The sequence below is a fragment of the Myotis lucifugus genome, unplaced genomic scaffold (genome assembly GCF_000147115.1).
Source record: "Myotis lucifugus unplaced genomic scaffold, Myoluc2.0 scaffold_223, whole genome shotgun sequence".
Lineage (NCBI taxonomy): Eukaryota > Metazoa > Chordata > Mammalia > Chiroptera > Vespertilionidae > Myotis > Myotis lucifugus.
The window spans coordinates 1,549,905-1,571,194 of NW_005871271.1; the positions used below are offsets into that span (position 1 = coordinate 1,549,905).

Sequence of the window (21,290 nt, forward strand, 5' to 3'; positions counted from 1 at the left end):
TTGGGCTGCTTCCAGATCTTAGCTATTGTAAATAACACTGCAATGAACATAGGTATGCATATATTCTTTTGAATTAGTGTTTCGGGTTTCTTCGGATATATTCCCAGAAGTGGAATTGTGGAATTGCTGGATCATAAAACTGTTCCATTTTTAATTTTTTGAGGTAACTTCATATTGCTTTCCACAGTGGCTGCACCAGTCTGCATTCACTGATTCCCAAAGTGTAAATATTGTTCCCTGTGGCCGATTTCAAGCTGCTAACATGACGTTGCTGAATATGGAGTTGGAAAGAGATGCACTGTAGCTCACCATCACAGTGTCTTTCCCCTTCAGATACAATAGACATAAATAATATGTAGATAATAGTAAAATGCAATAAAAGAATTAAAAGTACTGAGTTTTCAGTATTTTTTACCTTTAAAAATACATAATTGACTGAAATTTATGTATATATAATTTACATTTTAGTAATGGTTCTATTTAACAACTGTTACTCACAATACCTGAAACTTTAACAATCTCTCAAGAGCCATATGAACCAGCCAAGGGCCACCACTGGGTAAATCTAATCACTGTCTCAAGTTAAACGGAGAAGCACAGAAGCCTAAGTTCTCAGAATGTCTTTTCTTGACTTTACTCTTAAACATTTCCTTTGACTTTAATCAACAGTTAATATGAGAACCAATTAAACAAAAGGACTTTTGCTGAAAAGTTCTGTCAAAAATACTATATGGCTCTAGGTCTGTGGTTCTTAATTAGGGTGATTTTGTGGCTAAGGGGACACAGGCAATAATTAAAGACATTTTTGGTTGTCACAACTAGGGGAGGGGGAGGTGCTACTGGCCTCTAGTGGGTGGAGGCCAGGGATGCTGCTAAACATCCTACAGTGCACAGGACAGCCCCTCAACCAGCCCAAAATCTTAATGGTGCCAGGACTGAGAGTCAGTGCTCTGGGTCTTCTGTACACTAGTAAGATGAAATGTGATAAATTTCTTTATAACTTAGTACTAGTCTTTCTCCTAAAATATTTCCCTCTCTAACAATAATTTTTTAGCCCACAATGTTTCCTCTTTGTTTTTCCCTCACAGCAACTATGTAAATGATTGTGCTTACCCCTTTTTAGGATTCTGATTTTCTGTTTTTTATTTTAACTTTATTGTACCAAGTCTTTTGTTAATAAGACAATTCAAAAAATAAGAAGAGGTTGAATGGTTGGATGGATGGACAGTTGGATGATGATGAATGGATGATGGATAGATGATAGATGGATATTTGGATGGATGATGGATGGATGTCTGCATGAATGATGGGTAGATGATGGATGGATGTTGGGTGAGTGATGGATGAATGGATGGGGGAAAAGTAAAAGAAAAGGAAGAAAGGGGGAGGAAATTTTGCTTTGGAAATGGAAAACACTGAAAACAATTGGGTGGCTGCCAGTAAAAGCTTTATATGATTTATATTTAAATATTTTTAATTGCAGAGAAAGAATGATCCCTATTCTCTTGCATCCCTGGTGTCCTTTGAAGTTAAGAAGATGCCTTATAAAGACCAGCCAGCAAAACTCCCAGAGGGAAGCATAGCAGTAAGTATCTAAAAATATACAGGCACAAATAATTTCATTTAAACTTTGTTTTTTAAATCACTGCTCTGGCTTGTACTAGGTTTAAGTGCTTATTACATTGACTTGAGAAACGTTTTCCCTTCATTGTTTTCTTATTTCAGTCTGGAAATTACTTAGTGTCATTTGATCAAATTTTAACCTTTTAACATAACTTTCTACCACCCCTCCCCCCCACCCCCCCACCCCCCCCCACACACAAAAATCACAGGGCAGGACTGATGTCATTTTCAATCAAGCCATTTTGTTTCTAAGAAGTCCAGACAGCAATGATCATTATAATGGAATTGTACTAATTGCTTAATTTTAACATGGAGTGGGAAGGGATGTCCCTTCCTCAGGGACAGTTGCCAAAGACCAGCTGTAGGACATGAGACAGTGATCTTTCCTTTCTATGTAAAGAACCGCAATTTTCACCTGGGGGTGAAGGTATATACTATGAGCTTCATTTGAACAAAATTTTACTTTTTAAAAATGAGGCTATTAAACATTACTGACGCCCAAATATCTGTCAGAGCACAACGGCTGACATCCTCAGCAACCCGGCAGGCCGTGCAGAGCGGAGGGGAGACGGGGTGAGAGGCTGAGCAGACACCGTCACCAAAGCTCTGCCTTCGCAGTGAGTGTGATCACGGCCAGGGCTGCAGGAAGCAGTGTTAAGGTTTTAACCTTCATCTCTTGGTCATCCATAGACATTCTCAACCCCCACTTGAACTCTGGTCTCCAGATCCTTGTTACTCAAAGTGCAGCTTACAAACCAACAAACCCAGCATCACCTAGGAAATAGAAATTCAGAAACAGGCCTCACTGCAGACCTGCATTTCACCAAAAGCATCAGGGTATCATCTTCACAGTAAAATTTGAGAAGCACTGCTTTGGATGATATATAAATTGATACTACCACAATTTGTTATCAGCACAGATCTTCAAAGGTAATTGCAATACTTAAACTTTCTAGCCTAACTACTTTTAGTAATTTAAATTAAATTAACCCATTGATTAGTGATTTTCAACCCTAAGTATTCAAAAGGATCATCACTCACACAACTTTAAATAGATATATATGTGCTAAGTCTTTACCTCAAATGTCAGGATTACGTGTGTCTGAAGCGGGGCTTGGACGCTGTGCTTTAAAAGATGTACAAGTGACAATTCTGTAGTGAAACTAGGATTGAGAACCTCCAGCACAGGCAGGCGGCACAGAGGAAAATGTAGTTTCCTGGGCTTTCTCCTGGGCCCACACCCCCCTCCCTCACTTAGTGGAGTAGGAAGTCACTCTACCTTGCTGAGGCTGTTTCCCATATTCAGAAAGAATTTTGAGACAATTAATAAAATTACCTATATAAAACTCCCGCGTAGTACCTGGAACAAGGTCAGTCTCAAGTCTCAATAATAGTAAACACCCCCCCAATATTGGAAATGTCAATAGATTTTCAGAGTCAAACTATTTCAGTAACTTTGGTGGCATTTTAAAACACACAATATTGGAAATGTCAATAGATTTTCAGAGTCAAACTATTTCAGTAACTTTGGTGGCATTTTAAAACAAGCACTGCCACATCTTTCTTCATTTAGTTCACCTCTCTTTCATGAGATGTCTGTTATAGTCTGGATTTATGTTCAACTTAGAAAATAGAGGCTTTGGGTTTTTAATATAGAATGTTCACCCAGAGAGGTTCAAAGGCTTGTAGCTCTAAGGGAGATAAATCTGGGCCCTTTTGTTGTCTCTGAGCACATGTTCATTAACAGAAACATATGTTACAGTCGATTCCATCAACAGTATTGAGTCTTTCTGTGCTGGCCACAGGTGACAGCCTGCTGTTCTCAACTCATCTCAGAAGATCCACAAAATGATCAGATACATGCTTCCTCCACCCCCACCACCCTTGTTATTGCATTTAAAAACCAGTCTTGTTATCCGATGTGGATGACTTACTACACCATTTAGGTAAAGGTACCAGCAGGTCCTAGAATAACATCATTTTGATCAACATAGTTTAGTTACGACGTTGATGAGATGCCCTAGGAACTTAACAGTTATGTCAATTAGCCTGTGGTAACATTGGTTTCATTATGTCAGTTTACTTAAAGGCACAGAATCTATCCATGATGTTAAGTGACAACTTAACTGTAATTGGAAAAACATTCAGACATATTTTATAGTGAGTTTCCGTCATTCTAATCTTGAAAAGAACCCAGAGGGAGAGCATTGCTTTAAGGTGGTAGAACTCATTGCAGTCAGTAGCTTGAAAATCATCAGAGCTCCGATCCCAGCTCTGCCACGGGGGAGTCTCTCGGTTCCTCCTTCCGTCATGAAACTAGAGAATATTCGGCTGTTTTTCTAGGCCCTTGTGTGGGATGACTAGCTTGTTTATACTCCCTTTCAACATGGTCATAATTCAAACATTTCTTGAGGCCTCTATAAGCTTTACATATGGAAGAAATGGCAGTCCCCGTCTGCTGCATTGCATGGTGTTGGTACAGACGAACTCCGCATGTGACGTGACACTTGTCGTGTCCGGAGGGGAAGGAAAGGTTGCGTGAAGCAGAGGGATAGGACTGGGCGCTGGTTCATTACAGCGCGCAGGAAAAAAGTTCCTGCTATTTGAACACTTTTTGTTTGTTTACCAATTAATTTTAATATTTGTGTTCCATGTGACTAAAGCCAAATTCCAAAGGTGGTTATTATGAAGTATGTTATGAAAATTCTTACTTAAAAACTCATCCGTGCACTGTGAATACATTGAATTTTCAGAATTGTTCGCAAAGCTTCAGCAGCTTAAAGTGGAATTCTTACATTAAACAATTGTTTGGAGTTTGAACTCATGCTAGGGACTACTTGGCACAAGGGCTGTTTAAATGTTGTTAAAATATGTGTTCAGCTGGTCCACCTTATGTTAAAATGGCACCGTAGGTAGGGTGTCTTGGTACATTTATTTAAAACATCCTTGTGACCTCACTGAAGTATGTTTACACAAGATTTTGTGACACATAAATACAGATGTCAACATTAATTACAGTTGCATAATACAAGGGAGTCCTTTTCCTTCTACCTTGCTATTTTTGTCAAAATATACAAAAATACATCATAAATGTCAGTGAGAAAATGTAGGCATATTAAAGATTTATTTATGGTCTTTCAACCATAATAAAGAACAATAAGATTTACGACATGATGAAGGTAAGATTAGATGTTCCCTACTTAGCATCACTTTAAGAAAATCTAAACCACTTACAGTTTATGGATCCCACTTCCTAAAATTGCAGATAATTATAATAAGTGAATTGTTAAAACTTTATACTGTTTCCTTAAATAGCTACAGGTTCTTGGTACATAAAAATGAATTAAAATGGTTTGTTGATTAGCTGGCATGCAATGCAATTTTCCTCCCTAAATTTTAAGTACTTCAGTTACTCAATATTACCTTCTTTCTTAAAACACTTAAAATAAGTAATCCTAAGCCCACGTTCTTAAGGGAAACCTTTGGTCCTAAGTACATCCCATCTCCTGCCTTGGGAACACCTTCCCGGTGAAAGCACCTTGGGCTTGGGTACAGTGAATCCCAGCTTGTGTGAGACTGTGCGGGACGTTCCCCAGCTGCGCAGTCTGTATGGTAGCTACGAGCCACACGTGGGTACTGAGTACCTGAAACGTGGCTAGTGTGACCGAGGACCTGAATTCATAGTTTTATTTCTTTTTAACTCATTTAAATGTAAATTTCAAATTGCAGTTGTATAAAATATTTTTTCCATTAAACACAGCTTTATTGTTTGGGTAAGACTGTATTTCACTTTAACTATTGAAAATCGTTATATGCTACAACTATTAAATACACACTGGATTTTGCAGTTAGTAAAAACAAAAAAGAATATAAAATATCTCATGAATATTTTTACATTAACTACATGTTGAAATAATAGTTTTGATTTTTAGGGTTAAATAAAGCACATATTAAAATTAATGCCCCATTATTCTTTTTAAATATTTTTATTGTTTTGTAGGGAGAGGGGGAAAGAGAGAGAGAAACATTCATGTGAGAGAGAAACACCAATCAATTGCCTCCTTGCATACACCCAGACCGGGGATCAAACCTGCAACCTGGTTATGTGCCCGAACCAAGAATCCGACTGCTGACCTATCAGTGTGTGGGATAATAAGGTGTGGGACGACATCCAACCACCTGAGCCACATTGGCCAGGGCTCTTTCCCCTTGTTTTGGTTTTTTTTAATGTGGCTACTAGAAAATTTTTAATTTAAAAATTTTAAATTAGACTTGCATTATATTTCTATTGGACAGCAGTATAGAGCAGGGTTATAGAAGGTTCCAGCTTGGAGCTGATGAGAAGACCCACAGAGCTTCAGAGAACATGCGGTGTTTAATAAATCTAATTTGAAATGAATGAAAAATTCTTACTATAAATCAGTGATTAGTCATTAGAAACTCTAAAAATTAAGACCTATTTTTCTCATTCTTTATTATCCAATGGACAATGTAAGCTTCTGGTGGGCTTGCCAAAAGGAGCTCAAGAAAAACACCAATATTAGAACTAACAAATTTGTGGTATTTTGTTTCAGGCAAAGCTTTGCTTTACCTGTTTCCACCTGCAGATGAAATGCCCCTTTGCCATTTGCAGATGTGACATGTCACATGAGCCCCGAATCAACGTGTTCTCCGAAGGACCTCTCCTTTCGAGACATGTGACTCTCCCAGTGGTGTGTCATTTGTGACTCTCATCCACCTCTTTCCAGCAGCAGTTGTCTGCTCCTCTGCACTGGAAATCTGAAGAAACGCTCTGGGCACTATTGCTGGCTTTCTGTTTTTCACTCCCCATGGTGTAGTGACGTCTTGACTATGCAAGTGAAAAGCCTGGATAAGTTTAGGAAAACAGCTGGGGCCAAGGAAGGTCCCTGAAGCTGCACCCATTTATTTATTTGTTTATTAAATATGTTTATATTGATTTTTAGAGGGAGAGAAAGGTAGATAGAGAGATAGAAACATCGATGAGAATCATTGATTGACTGCCCCCTGCACGCCCCCTGCTGGGGATGGAGCCTGCAACGCAGGCATGTGCCCTGAGCAGGAATCGAACCTTGATCTCCTGGTTCATAGGTTGATGCTCAGCCCTGAGCCACACCCGGCGGCGCTGAAGCTACACCCATTTAGATGGAGAAGCTTGGGCAGCCTCAGTGCCACATGGATGTCATAAAGGCAGCCTGCAAGGGAGCAGGATGCAAGTGCAGGAGGGCAGTTCACCTGGTTTAAAAATTCTTTATGTCCTTTCCTCGTAGTCAGTGACATATGATGACATATAGGAAATATATACAACTTGTGTAAACCTAACATTTAAAGTGTTCAGAGAAAGACTATGACGTGGTATTTGTTTAAAGGAACAGAGTGTTACTGGCAGCAGACACAACAGTGTGGTGCTGAGAATTTCAGAATGTTGGAACTGAAAGGGACACTGGTGATCCTCTCCGTGGACTTTTTAAAGACGCTGCTGTCAGAATCTTAAGAAGTGAATGCAAACAAAAAGCCAGTAGATTTTGTAATGACCCCTGTAAAGCTGTTTTCTGCTTCAAGAGCTCCTATGAGGCATATCCTGTTCAATTTAATGTTTTATTCCTACTTTTCAAACACTTCTAAAAAAAAAACCCTTCAGATATCATTATTAGTTCTTTGTAAGTAACCTCCCTGCTCCTTTCTGCAGGCAGACCAAATTTAAAGATAATACATCCCAACCTGCAATAATCAACTGGCCAAAAACCCAGCAAAGTAGTTGGTGGCCATTCTTTCATTCCATTCCATTTGTTGTAATTAAACTAAAAATTTGAACAGTCTATAGCCTTTATTTCAATTCCTTTAGCTTTTTTCTTTCTTTTTTTATTTACAAAACTAGGACTGTTCCCTATGTTTAACATGAAACAGTGGGAGGTGACTTAAGAAATTAGGTAAATAAGGATGGAAAATTGAGAAGCATTGTTGCTTATCTTAATGTAAATTCGATAATTTACACAATCTCTAACACAGGCACAGAGTATAGACTAAAACTTTAGAGCTTATGGAGAAAAAGAACCTAAGAAACCTCAGAATTTACGTGGCTCCAGATTTTCTCCAAATTTTCTCTCTCCCAGGGCTGGTGAGCTCACAATCACTACCATCCTTTTCAGTTCCAAAATTCTGAAATTCTCATCACCAAAACAGAGTCAGTCTGCTCCCAGTGGCATTGGGGTCATTTTAAAATGCGACTGCATGCCCTTTCTCTGAGCACCACACATGTTAGGACTGTATGCTGATTTCATATATGTTGTCAGATGGAATTCATAAGGGAGCAGGATATAAAAAGAATTGAGAAGTGATCTAGTCCCTGACTTGCTCATGCAGGAACATGAAAGGATAGTTTTTAAATAAATTACTTAGGCTGCAGGAACCAGGGACACGGTGACTGCTTTGAGCCTTTGTCATGCATTTCTTCAGTACCATGTGCCCTGTCCTTAAACTGTGGCAAGCAGGGAAAGGGTAATGCCATTGGATCACGGAATGTTGCACTTCCTACTGATGTGCTCGATGAAATCGGGACAACACTGGCAAGGACAGCTAACAGTCCAAGGAAGAAAGGACATGAGTAACCGTGAGTAGGTCACGGCCAGCCTTTTTCTCTGAGAGCCGTCTCTGGTCCTTGGCACTTTCGTCCATATGGAATGACTAGCAGTTTCACTCCAGTCGATTCTGTTGTTTGCTCTAAATATAAATGATATTTGGGTCCCGAGAACTCAGTGAATTAAGTCACAGTATGTCTGATGCATAGAGGAAGTGAGCCAAGATGAAAGGAGCAATAAAACCCTGACAAGCTGAGAAGAGCATAGACAGGATGCTCAGACCAGTTAAGAGGCAGAAGCAAAGCAGTGAGCAGAGTCAGGGCCCAATACCCGAGTGCAGGCTACGAAGACATCCATATGTTTCCAGCCAGGGAAAGTTTGAGAGCCCAGCGACCTTCATCATGAATTCATCCTCTCCTGACCGGTGGATCAGAGAATTGTGGCCTGGAGTTCTTGAGCGTGTGTCAGGACTGGACTCATGAGCCTTCCAACCAACTTGACAACAAGTTGCCAGGGATCACTTCAAACAGTTTAGCTGAGGCAATGCTTACTTCGATCTGTAGCCAGCTAGGCCTCCTTGGTGAAGAACGTTTTGGATCCAAGAATATGTTTATTCTCTTTCCCTTGACGAAAGGTGTTAGCAGCGTGGTGGTTTTGTTTGGGGGTCTGCTGCTGCTTCTGCCCATGTTGGGAGGCAGGGGTCGTTCACAGACACTGAGCGTGCAGGCCTGCTGAGAAGGCCTCGTGTAACTCCAGGTTCCCTTGCAAACTGGGAAAATTGGAGTTAGGATTGAAGACAGCTCCACAGCATCACCATTCACTCTGCTTACTGTAGTTACTTCCATCAAATGCAAGATGGCTAGCCTCACACTCTGGGCTGTCCTTTGATAGAGCACAGAACCTGGAGATAAAGAGGCACGGACACTGATTAGCTCTATGAACCAGCCCTGTGGGACTCATTTTTTCTCGTTTGTGAAATGAGGGGTTGGGTGAGATGCTTTCTAACCTTCCTGCACATCCAACAGTCTGTGGTTGTGCGCAAGCTCACCTCTCAGTGAGGTTAGCTCAGTTTGGTGGAGAAGCATAAGTGGACAGACTTGGTCTTTGTAGGGTCTACTTTTAGCCACTGTTTTTATAAAAGGTCCAGCCCAATTTAAGGTTATTCCTTTCCACCTTGTTGGTTCCTGGCCCACCTCACTTCCATTTTAGGGTTTCTGTGCAGTTATAAGCCAAACATCCAGGACATATCTGTGACTGGCTTTTCACTCAACCTGGGAGACATGAGATTGTATGAGTTTTTAAGATCCATGTTCAAGTGCAATAACCCCTTCAGCCTCTCCTAGGATGATTTCAATTATTATATGGATCCTTTCAGAACTACTCCCAATATTATATTGGTAACTACTGCTTTATTTCACCAAAAGAGTTTTCAAAGTAGAGCTCATTTGCTTTATTTTCCACTTCAGATTAAGACATCAGTTATTTGGGCAACACCAAATGTTTCCTTCTCAATCCCGTTGTGGGTGATAATACTAGCGATACTTCTTGGATTATTGGTTCTGGCCATTTTGACTTTGGCTTTATGGAAGGTAAGTTTCTTTATTTTCTTTTCCTTTTTGAGTAGAAAGGCCACTGAAGGGATTTAGAAGGTTTATCTAGGGATTTAAAAAGATGATGCTAGAGGTGTGATTTGGGGGTTTCTAACAGTCTAAAAAGCATAAAAGAAACCTTGTATCTTGTTTGCTTTGGCAAACAGTACCCTTGTGTAACTGACATTTAAGAAGACTGGGGGTGTTTAATGTTGCTTTTATCTTGAGACTTCTTATAAATAAATAGAGAGAGAATTATACTTTATTAACTAAGACCTGTGACCTTTTTTCCAATATGTTTGGAGTGAAAATGTTATTATGAAGACTTCTTTTTCTTGTTTAATTAACCAAGATTTTAAGCTTTTTATTTAATGGTCCTATTAACAATCCTTTGAGATTTTTCTTTATAAACACTACACAGATGTAATTAATATAGTAATTAATTGGTACTTGGACTGTCAAGTAGGGCAAATAGATCATGCATGTTATTATATTCTTGGACTTGTTGTTTTTTTTTTAATCTTGCCGATTGGTTTGTCTCCATTAGGAAGCCTTAACTTACTCTTTCATGTGTTATACTAAAGTTTGTTCTAAAAATCTACAATAGAAATTAATTTCTGGCCCCAAAACAAACATGATTACCAGGTTTCACAGAGCTTTCCATTTCAAAAGAGAAACAATGTCAAGATTATATGACTGTCAGAATAATTAATCCAGTCACATCTTACTTAACCACTATTGTTGTGTTTCTACAAAAATCATAGTGTGTTTTTATTTAAAAACAATATGCAGCATGCTTAAGAGACCTTTAAACTAGGAAAACTTTGCCTCTTAAGTTAAAAATTGGCGTTTCTGATCCGCATCAGTTGTTTTGTGCCATCCTGAGCCCATATAGTCTTGCACACCTTTACAAATAGACTTTTGTGTTATTCTGTTATTTATAGTAACTGTATTTCCATAATGTTATAGTTATATGTGCCAATTGACAGAACATTGTGCTAGTCCTACAACAGAACGACAACTTGATATTATAAGACAAACACAGTGGATTGGGTTTCTAATGAAGAAACAATAAACACAAACTGAGGTTCCAGGTTTGTAGGAGGTTTCGCCTAGACCAGTGGTCGGCAAACTCATTAGTCAACAGAGCCAAATATCAACAGTACAACGATTGAAATTTCTTTTGAGAGCCAAATTTTTTAAACTTAAACTATATAGGTGGGTACATTGTTATTAACTTAATTAGGGTACTCCTAAGGCTTAGGAAGAGCCACACTCAAGGGGCCAAAGAGCCGCATGTGACTCGTGAGCCGCCGCAGTTTGCCGACCACGGGCCTAGACCAAATAACTAATTTGAAATTCAGGAGGATGAACATTCTAGAATCACCTCTTCCCAGAGTTCCTGGTTAATCTTTGTAAAGGTCCTTAGATGTTCTTGGATTAAAATAAATTTCCCTCTATATACTATATGCCCCACCAAGTGCAGAGGGGTGCCCAAGGATCCCCTCACTTCCTCCTGTGATCCATCCTGAGGAAGCTATATTCAGGAGCGACTCTCCCTTCCCTGGTCAGCAGTTAGTGCTGCTGCTGACTCCAGAAAACATGCAGCAAAGCAGAGGGGACGTGCCTGGGCCAGGGCCTGTAACCCCAGGGAAAGATGCAAGGTCCATACCTGGTTTGTATAAAACAGGGACATTCTCCCACTATCAGGACAACAGCAGGAAGGCACGAAGACTGCCCGATGCAGTGCGTTCCTCTGCAGGTTAAGAATACTCTTTTTTCACCCCCTCATTTGGAGACTCAGGAAGATGACCTCCAAAGAGCTCTAAGTTCTTAGCAAATACATAAAATGAACATTATTGGCACGAGGGGTTTCACAAATTCCTAGAACGACTTGCTTTTATAGCCCATTTTTCTTTTCTGTAGTGTGGATTCTTTGACAGATCAAGACCCCCCCAAGACGATATGAATGACAGGGAACAGCTGACAAATGAGAAAACCCCTGGTGCTTGAAAAGGAAAAACCAAAGACCAAAAACTCCGACATGGTCCTGTTCAAAGAAAAGAAGGAACATGAGGGTTAAACAAAGGTTTTCCTGACCTGCCAGTGTCCTAGGAAATGGAAAGGCCCGGGAACTATCGCCTCATCAACACCACCCTGTGGAGACCTTGCCATGGAGCCCGCGAGCCTTGGGGAAGGAGACGTCCTCACCACTGTAGAAACAGCTGTCGGGCACGTTTCTTCCCCTTGAGTCATTCTGTATTTGGCAGACACTTTGAAATGGGTATGGAAACTAAGGCTGCTTTCCAGGTAAATCCAACTTAAGTCACAAAGACGAAAGGACTGAATTATGATAGAATTTAGAAGGTGAACTAGGACCGAACCTTCCAACACTACTGTATCCTACAGAATATTTGACACCTCCCTATGGAAAAGAGATATTTCTAATGATGTTACGGCTCAGGGAGACAAGTATATGTTGTTGTTGGTACTGTGAAAGTACTTTTGAAACGACAAAGATAATCTTGTAAGCAAGGATAACAATTTATTTATTTATTTTCCGTTTCTCTGGCCATGTAGAGGATTTGGAAATTAAGATTTGGTCAGCTGGTTTTCTAAATCACACCCTTAACTCCTTCTAAGTTAACCATTGTGTGCAGATCAGTCATTTAATAGAGCTTTTTAGATCATGTTAAGGAAAAGCAAATTGGTATTAGAAGATAGCTTCATTTAATATTCTGCTGCCTTCCACCTGAAATTACTTATATTCACACTTTCTAGGGACTCACATCTGCTTAACGTAGCTTTGCAAAAAGTTACATTTGTAGTTCTTTTTATTTAAAAAAATAATCGTTCCATTTACTTAATTAGCAATACATACATTTCAAGGTACTCTCAACGCTGTGTGGTGTTTAAAAGTTATGGTAATTATGAAAAATGTCTAGTTTGTCGATTGAAAAGCAATTTAACAATATGGGTAATCATATTTTTAATATCTATAAGAAGCAACACCAATATTTAACTTCAGATAAATACCTATTTTCTCTACTATATCTCACACTTTTTATGTACACAGAGAATATATGTTACACATAAATAGGAAGGAAGTGAAAAGTTATGCAGGTGTGAGATGAATCTAGCAAATGGATTCCCAAGGATTTTATTTAAAATTGCCTATTCCAACTTTACTACTCATTTTTACTGATAATCTTTATAGTACATGACTTTGGAAAACTATCTTTATGTAAGGTATTTTCCCATCATCTTGAATTTAACCATCACAAAAACTTGATGTTTAAAACTTGTAAATAAGCCATAATTATGTGTAATATTAACATTTTTTGAAGTAAAATTGACCAGGCAAATTCATATAGTCTGCACAACTTTGTATCCTTTTTATAATAATGAAAAATTACTAGGAAGAAATGCTGAACAAAGTTTATATTTATGTGCAATATTTTATAGACCTATGTATCTAAGGCATGTTTACACTGGCATTAGTTATTTTTGAATTAATATCCTGAATATTAAGAATGATGGAACAAGCAGACCCAAAACCTTGAGTTTACAGAGCCATTGGAAAACTTGTATCCCAGTTTCAACATCACACTCTGTTTGAAAGAAGAGCCAAACAGTCAAACTCACAGACATTAAGTTTCTGTCGTGCCTTAACCTGGAGACAAGCCATTTGGCTGTAGCTGCAGAATTTCTTTGGAGACCAAATGAAAGGCACATGGAAGAAGACACGGATGCAGTTCATATTCTTCCCGCTTATGAATTAAATCCTGTCATGGTAGCGGTTTCAAGTCTGTCAGGAATGAAGTCTGGCTCCCAGTGTATGCGGCTGACTGTGGGTGAGAACCGCACGTGCTTCAAACTATTTGTGGGCCCCACACCAGCCTCTGGTCCTAGGTGTCGGTTATCTAGAATTGGCTTTACACTAGGGAAGTAACCATCTACAGGATATGATTGGAGGGATTTCAGGCAGGACTCTGTGCCCCCAAATAATGCCTTAACTCTTGTCTCCATTTTAGCCAATAGAAATGAGCACCTCAGGATTTTTGGTCATGAGAGGTGTCTGAGAAAACTTACCCATTGCCTTTTAAGCTAACAACATTGGTGAAGGAACTCAGAACTCTTAGGGTTTGATAAATGAGCACTCACACAGACACCTGGGGAAACGAGAGGTCCTAAGGAGACTGGGACCCGGAACAGAGCAAGGTATGAGGGCTTCAAAGGCAAACTCTGCCTTCAACACAGTTGCAGCCAAGAGTAGTCCCTTCGAAAAAGGTGAGCACCGCTACCTACATTTCGTGGAGGCCGGCAAGCACACACCGGCCCGCTCAACCACTTAGAATGTGGAAGCAAATGGAGGAGGGGGACACTGAGGTCAGAGGACTTTCCAGGCATCAGTTCCTCAGCTCCCCTCTACACGCAGGGTCCTCTTACCACGCACTGAGCACATCTGCTTCTGGTCACAGGATTGCTAATCACTTTCCTAACTCAGAATGTGCCGTGCTTGTCTTAGAGTCTCTCTGTGTGTTAGATACCCCTTTGAAAATTCTTGCAGCTGGATTTTAAGATATGGAAAATGGGCAAATAAAGTTTTATAAACTTGGAGGTTTTTATACAGTAAGTACACAATATGGACTAGTCACCACTGAAATCCTATTTCAACTCTTTTCCTTTTCCTGTTTTATTTAAATACATTTGTAGATATCTGTGAAGATTTTCATGTACCTTCTCACTAATAAAATTAAAAATGAAAGACACTTTGATGTACTTGTGGCTTATTTCACAAGCGAAGGAAAGCTTTCCCACAGTAGCAGACATCAAAGTTTCTGTCTATACCTTGATTCTTTATTATAAAAACTAGAGGCTGGTGCACAAAATTCATGCATGGGGGTGGGGGGGGTGTCCCTCAGCCCGGTCTGCACCCTCTCCAATCTGGGACCCCTTGGGGGATGTCTGACTGCCGGTTTAGGCCCCATCCTGTGGAATCGGGCCTAAACCGGCAGTCAGACATCCCTCTCACAATCCGAGACTGCTGGCTCCTAACCGCTCACCTGCTTGATTGCCCCTAACTGTTTCTGACTGCCAGCCTGATCACTCCCTAACCACTCCCCTGCCAGCCTGATTGATGCCTAACTGCTCCTCTGCTGGCCCAATTGCCTCCAACTGCCCTCCCCTGCTGGCCCAATCGCCTCCAACTGCCTTCCCCTGCTGGCCATCTTGTGGTGGCCATCTTGTGGTGGCAATCTTGTGACGACGTCGCAAGACGCCACCTAGGCTTTTATTATATGGGATAACATTGGAAGAAATTTGAAAGAGCAAAAATGCATCACTACTTTGGGATGATAAAAATGTTATCAATTTATATTGTGGTAATAATTGCCCAACTTTGAAAATACTAAAAAAACATTGAACTGTCTTCTTTTTAAGTAGGTGAGTTTTATGGCATGTGAATTAAATTGCAATAAAAAAAGTTTAAAATTTTGTTAGCTCTTTTTTGACACCCCCACCCTTATACAACTGGTTTCTCTATGTTGTCTTTCAAATGTTGGCTGTATACTAGTATAAATCTGTTATGAAGCCTTCCTTTGCATCTTTGGCCAACTCAAAGGCTCTTCCTGTCCTTCATGGCATTTTGGTCCAGGGGTATCTGTGTATCCCCGATGAAAAAATGCAGCCAAATCTATGATTCAGTGATATTGTCGCTGAAGATCAAAGCCCCATCTCAGTACAAACTAGTCTGAGTGGGGCAAGATTTCCCTGAAGCACATGGAAGGATCCACACTGGGCCAGCCCACTGGTTAAAACCTACCTGTGCTCATAGTGAGGGGAAAGTAATAATGTGAGCAGTGAGAGCTGTCTTCTCAACAAACTCTGTTGCTACCTTTATCACTTCCAGACACTTTTAATGGAGACACTTAACTGTGTCAGTACTTTCTAAACCTTGGATTGCTATTTGGGTTCCTAGATTGGACAAATGAGATAAGTATCACTGCTTGCAGAATTTTTGACAAAGGAGGATTTCCTTGCAAGTTGCACACACCCTCTGTGAGATTTGCACCATTCTCACAGGTTACCTCTCTAGCACCCAGCGTCCTGGCACCTTCGTGAAGAGCCAAAACATGAAAGCTTTTTGTGGATATCCATGAACGTTAAGACAGTACCTACCTCCCCGGGGTCTAAAGTTCTTTCCCCAAAATCTAAATAGTTTTTCTCCTTCAGAACTTGGATGACATTAAAAGGTTAATTTCCTTAGCATAGAAGTTTAAAGCATTAAAACTTTGGACTCATGTGAGAGCTGAGTAAAACCATAACCCCCAGTGATGCTTCAGTTAATGGTGAGTTCAGGATGGCCAGCGTACTTAACGCACAACGATGCTTCTCATGTTCAACTCCCCCACCCCAGCCCCCAAATACCATCTGCCTGACACACTGCCTTTTGGAATTGTTTATGAGCAAGTTCTCTGTTATTTATGATTGTTGGCCAAAATCCACATGGAAATGTAGCCCGATACTAGTGCCCCTTAACAAAAACGTCTTGAATTTAACTTCTATCAGCACCATGATATGACACAGTAGGAATGTTCTGAAAATCTCTGTGCTGTTGTTTATTTTGGTTGTGCATTGTGTTGTAGAAATAACCAAGTGAGCAGCAAACTAGCCAACCTTTAGGTGGGATTTATTGTTAAGCAGTAAAGTGGACCTCCCTGGTTTTAAAATTTTTATTTCAACTTTCATTCACTTAATTGTCTGTAGGATATCAGCATATTTAACAATTTTTTCTGTCAGAATTTTCAACTTTAAAAAATTCCATATTTATCTTCTATTTTAGCTTCCTAGGGCTGGAAGTACCACAAATTGGATGGCTTAAAACAGCTGAAATTTATTGTCACATAATTCTTTTTAAAAAAATATATTTTATTGATTTTTTTACAGAGAGGAAAGGAGAGGGATAGAGAGTTAGAAACATCGATGAGAGAGAAACATCAATCAGCTGCCTCCTGCACACTCCCCACTGGGGATGTGCCCGCAACCAAGGTACATGCCCTTGACTGGAATCAAACCTGGGACCTCTCAGTCTGCAGGCTGACACTCTATCCACTGAACCAAACCAGTCATGGCAAGTCACACAATTCTTAAAGCAAGCAGTTTATAATTAAACTAGTGGCCCAGTGCACAAAATTCATGCACAGGTGCAGTTCCTAGGCCTGGCAGGTGATTGAAGTACAAGCGTTTGGCATGGAAGGGCAGGCCCCAGCTGACTTCTGGGCCCTGGAAAGCACCTGGGCCCCCGGGCCCCTGTGTGGCCCCCTCCGCCTGAGTCACAGTGCCCGAGTCCCCACGCAGAGATGCTGTAGGACGGGCACAGCGTGGGCCTCTGGGCCACCTAGCAGCACTGCACAGAAGCCAGGCGGGCAGTGTGCTCTCTCCTGGCCGGCCTCACAGACTGGCTCCTGTGTGAACCCACGGGAAGCCTGGCCGGGCCCCTGCAGTCCTGGCGGCTGCAGCCCGGCTCACCCAGAAGATGCCACGTGGGTGTGGGGCGGGCTCCTCGTAAGCGCCTGGCACTTGAGCATGGGGGCTTCCCTGGCAAGCAAGCCCTGGCGTCCCAGGGGAGGGTAGCAGGGGGAGTAAGAGCAAGCTTGGTGGACACCCCACATTCTCACCACACCTCTGTCCCCATAACCTCCACCCCCAGGTCGCAGCACATCACCGGCATCTGCCATGTTTTGCACCGCCCCCTGGTGGTCAGCGCACATCATAGAGAGCGGTCGAACTCCCAGTCGAATGACAACCCAAGGGGACAATTTGCATATTAGGCTTTTATTATATAGGATTGTCACCAGGGCATGCTCCATTTGAAGGCTCTAAGGAGGGAATTATTTCTACACCTCTGTCATAGCTTCTGTAGTCCCAGGTGTTCCTTAGCTCATAAATGCATCACTCCAATCTTCCTTCTTCACACAGTGTTCTCTCTGTGTGTCTCACATTACCTCCCCTCTGTGTGTGTCTATGTCCATGTCTCCCCCCTTTTTGTTTTAATCCTCACCCAATGATATGTTTTTTATTGGTTTAAAAGAGAGAAAGAGAGAGAGAGAGACATCAATAGGTTGCTTTCCATACATGCTCCAACCAGGGATTGAACCTGCAACCTAAGTATGTGCCCTGACCGGGAATCAAACCCACAACTTTTTTGGTGTACAGGGCAATGCTCCAACCAACTGAGCCACTGGAAAGGGCCATGTTTCCCCTTTTTATAAGAACAACAGGTGTTTTGAATTATGGTCCACCCTAATGATTTTTTTAACTCGATAATCTCAATAAAGAACCTATCTCAACTACAGTCACATCCTGAAATACTGGGGGTTGGTACTCAAATAACTGTTTGGGAGAACACAATTCAACTCATATCATCCTCCTTCAAAAGTATCTATCATATAAGATAGTTTGACAAGTGAGCCAAAGACGACAAAGCAAATATGAAGCGTTTAACAAGAGTATCTTTATATCAGTCTTTTGATTTATACTCACTAAGGTAATAGACTAGTGTTGCCAAGTATATAATAGATTTATAAATATTTATGTTTTCTCTCATTTATTGCCTTCATGCACATACTAGAAGATTAAGATAATTGCATTATTTGTATAATTTACTCATCTGCTCTGCTCTGAAATGTTGTATCACCACCATTCATGTTATCATTCTCTTCTTGTCCCTTGAAATAATTATCTTATTCTCATGGACAATATGAATAAATGTCAGTTTGTGATATAACAGAGTAGATTCCTCACTGATTGGAAACTGAAAATTGTTGGTCACTGAGTTAGTGAGAAGTCCCTATCTTTGGGCTCAGGGCTTGATCTCCAGCCCCACTGTTCAACACAGGGGAGGCATTGTTTAAATCTGCAGCGACCTAGCCCTAGCCAGTGTAGCTCAGTTGGTTGGGTATTGTCACATGCACTAAAAAGTCACTGGTTCAATTCCTGGTCAGGGCACTTACTCAGTTTTGAGATTCAATCCTGGGTCGGGCACATATGGGAGAGGCAAACCAATCTATGTCTCTCTCTCTCTCTCTTTCTCTCTCTCTCTCTCTCTCTCTCTCTCTCTCTCTCTCTCTCTCCCCCTCACCCTTCCACTCTCTCTAAAATCAATAAAAGTATGTATTTGGGTGAGGATTAAAAAAAACAGCAATGATTCAGAGCAGGAAAAGGCAGCTACCATATGGATGATGGAACCAAGAAAATAAGACAAGGATAACTAGCATTTACTGGGTACATGTGTGTGGCACTGGCCACAGGCTAGGTAGTAGGAGGGAGTTTACAAAACAAAAAAAATCAGTCTGGCCTCACAGGTTGGCTAACAGGCCAGAGTCACAGCAAACCAAGCAAACCTCTCGTTTTCACTTCACCTTTCTGCTCTTCCCACCATGGTCTTTCCCAGTCCTTACTGGGAAATGTCCATCCATTCACATGGGAGGGAGGTCCCACTAAAGGAAGAGGGTATTGAGTGTTTCCCTTTGGCCAGTGGCCTCTCACCCTACACTCAGCTTCAGGAGTCTGTCCAAGCCAATGAGTTCCAGACATCAGCTGCACTGTATTTCATTACTGAGAAAAAAGCAACAAGAATAGGAAAAGCCTCAAGCATGTAAGGAATCCTTAAAAAACCCGAGGTCATTTAACCTTGAGAAGAGAATGTCTTGGGGGAAAATATTAGCTGATCATAAGTATCTGAAGGACCATTATGAGAAAGAGGAAGCAGAGTATGAAGGAGGTGAGGCTGAAATAATGTCATAATAACAACAATAAAAACTGAAATGCATTAAGCATTCACTCCATGTCAAGCCCCTTGCTAAGTGCTTTACATGCATTTTTCATTGAATCCTCACAACCACCATATGAAGCAGATTCTAGGATTATTCTTATTTTACACATGAATTAAGGTCTAGAGCAGTGATAGCGAACCTTTTGAGCTCGGCGTGTCAGCATTTTGAAAAACCCTAACTTAACTCTGGTGCCGTGTCACATATAGAAATTTTTTTATATTTGCAACCATAGTAAAACAAAGACATATTTTTGATATTTATTTTATATATTTAAATGCCATTTAACAAAGAAAAATCAACCAAAAAATGAGTTCGAGTGTCACCTCTGACATGCGTGTCATAGGTTCGCCATCACTGGTCTAGAGAAAGAAAGTAGCTTGACAGTTTACACCATAGTTGATGGCAGAACTGAGATTCAAACCCAGGTCTGCTTAACTCCAGAGGCCAGGATTATCCAACCTGCCATTTTCAACTAATTGAGAGTATCTACTATCTTCCATGCTGAAAGTAGAGAGGCAGCCATTTAAGAAAGTAGGGTTAGCCCTAGCTGGTTTGGCTCAGTGGATAGAGCATTGGCCTGTGGACCAAAGGGTCCCGGGTTTCATTCCAGTCAAGGGCATGTACCTCGGTAGAGGCTCTTCCCTGGCCCAGGCCCTGGTCAGGGCTTGTGCAGGAAGCAACCAATCAGTGTGTTTCTCTCACATTGATGTTTCTCTCTGTCCTTCACTCTCTCTTCTACTCTCCCTGAAAATCAATGGAAAAATATCCTCAGGTGAGGATTAACCAAAAAAAAATGGGGTTAGAATGGATTTTCATGACCTTGATGATCTCTTTTAAATCCTCACAGAACAAGAGGACAAAAATAATGACTTCTAGATACAAAAATACAAAGCTGAATCATTCATTTAGTTTACAGAGTTGGGAATTGTTACTTTTGTCCTCTTCTACTTTGCAAACTCTATTTAGCTTCACACACACAATGAAAGATTCTCAACATCCTCAACACCTAAAATAGTTAGATAGACTATTTTAATTTTCAGAATATATGAATAGAGAAATTCATTCTTTGGGTCATTGCCAAGATGAAAGCCATAGGGATTTCAGAGTTTGAAAACAGTGCATTTTAAGTAGTGTTTTTCTTTCACCAAAAAGATGCTGACTAGAATCCTGAGTGATAGAAGAAACTTAATTTGTCAGGTCAAAAAAATCCACACTTTTTCAATTTCATTTTAGGAAACAGCAACCTCATATAATATCCTGCCTCAAACCATTGCTGTCTACTGATATCATTGCTTAGGAGACTATCCTGATGTTTTGCTTTCATCTTTTGGAACCCAGAGGTAATGAGGGATTAACCCCTGACAAATAGAATTCTAATTTAGTCCTCGACCTAGGAGGTTTGCTAACTGTATTAACATCAGTGTCTGTTCATATGTAACTCAGGTTCTGTGACATTGAAATGCTATACATTATTTTTTAATCAAGATGCTATCTGTATGATTAGAAGAATCAATCCATCCTAACTCACTTCCATGTTTGACAGAGATGGGGAAGGACCATGGTCCTTATTGGCTTGAACTCTGGGTTTGCCTGTCGTTATGTGATGCCATTATAGAGCAGGCAGGAAGCATTTCATTCTGGATGGG

At 40.6% G+C, this 21,290-nt stretch overlaps 1 protein-coding gene across 1 annotated transcript in view; it reads left to right on the top strand.

Annotated features, from left to right (window-relative positions):
- Window positions 1-14,580, top strand: part of ITGA8 (integrin subunit alpha 8) — a 191,843-nt gene extending 177,263 nt beyond the window's left edge. Inside the window, exons 28-30 of the mRNA XM_006098219.3 lie at window positions 1,484-1,585; window positions 9,686-9,808; window positions 11,735-14,580. Of these exons, the coding sequence (XP_006098281.1) occupies window positions 1,484-1,585; window positions 9,686-9,808; window positions 11,735-11,821 (312 nt within the window). The 3' untranslated portion in view covers window positions 11,822-14,580. The remainder of the gene's footprint in view (window positions 1-1,483; window positions 1,586-9,685; window positions 9,809-11,734) is intronic.
- The last annotated feature ends 6,710 nt before the right edge of the window (window positions 14,581-21,290 follow it).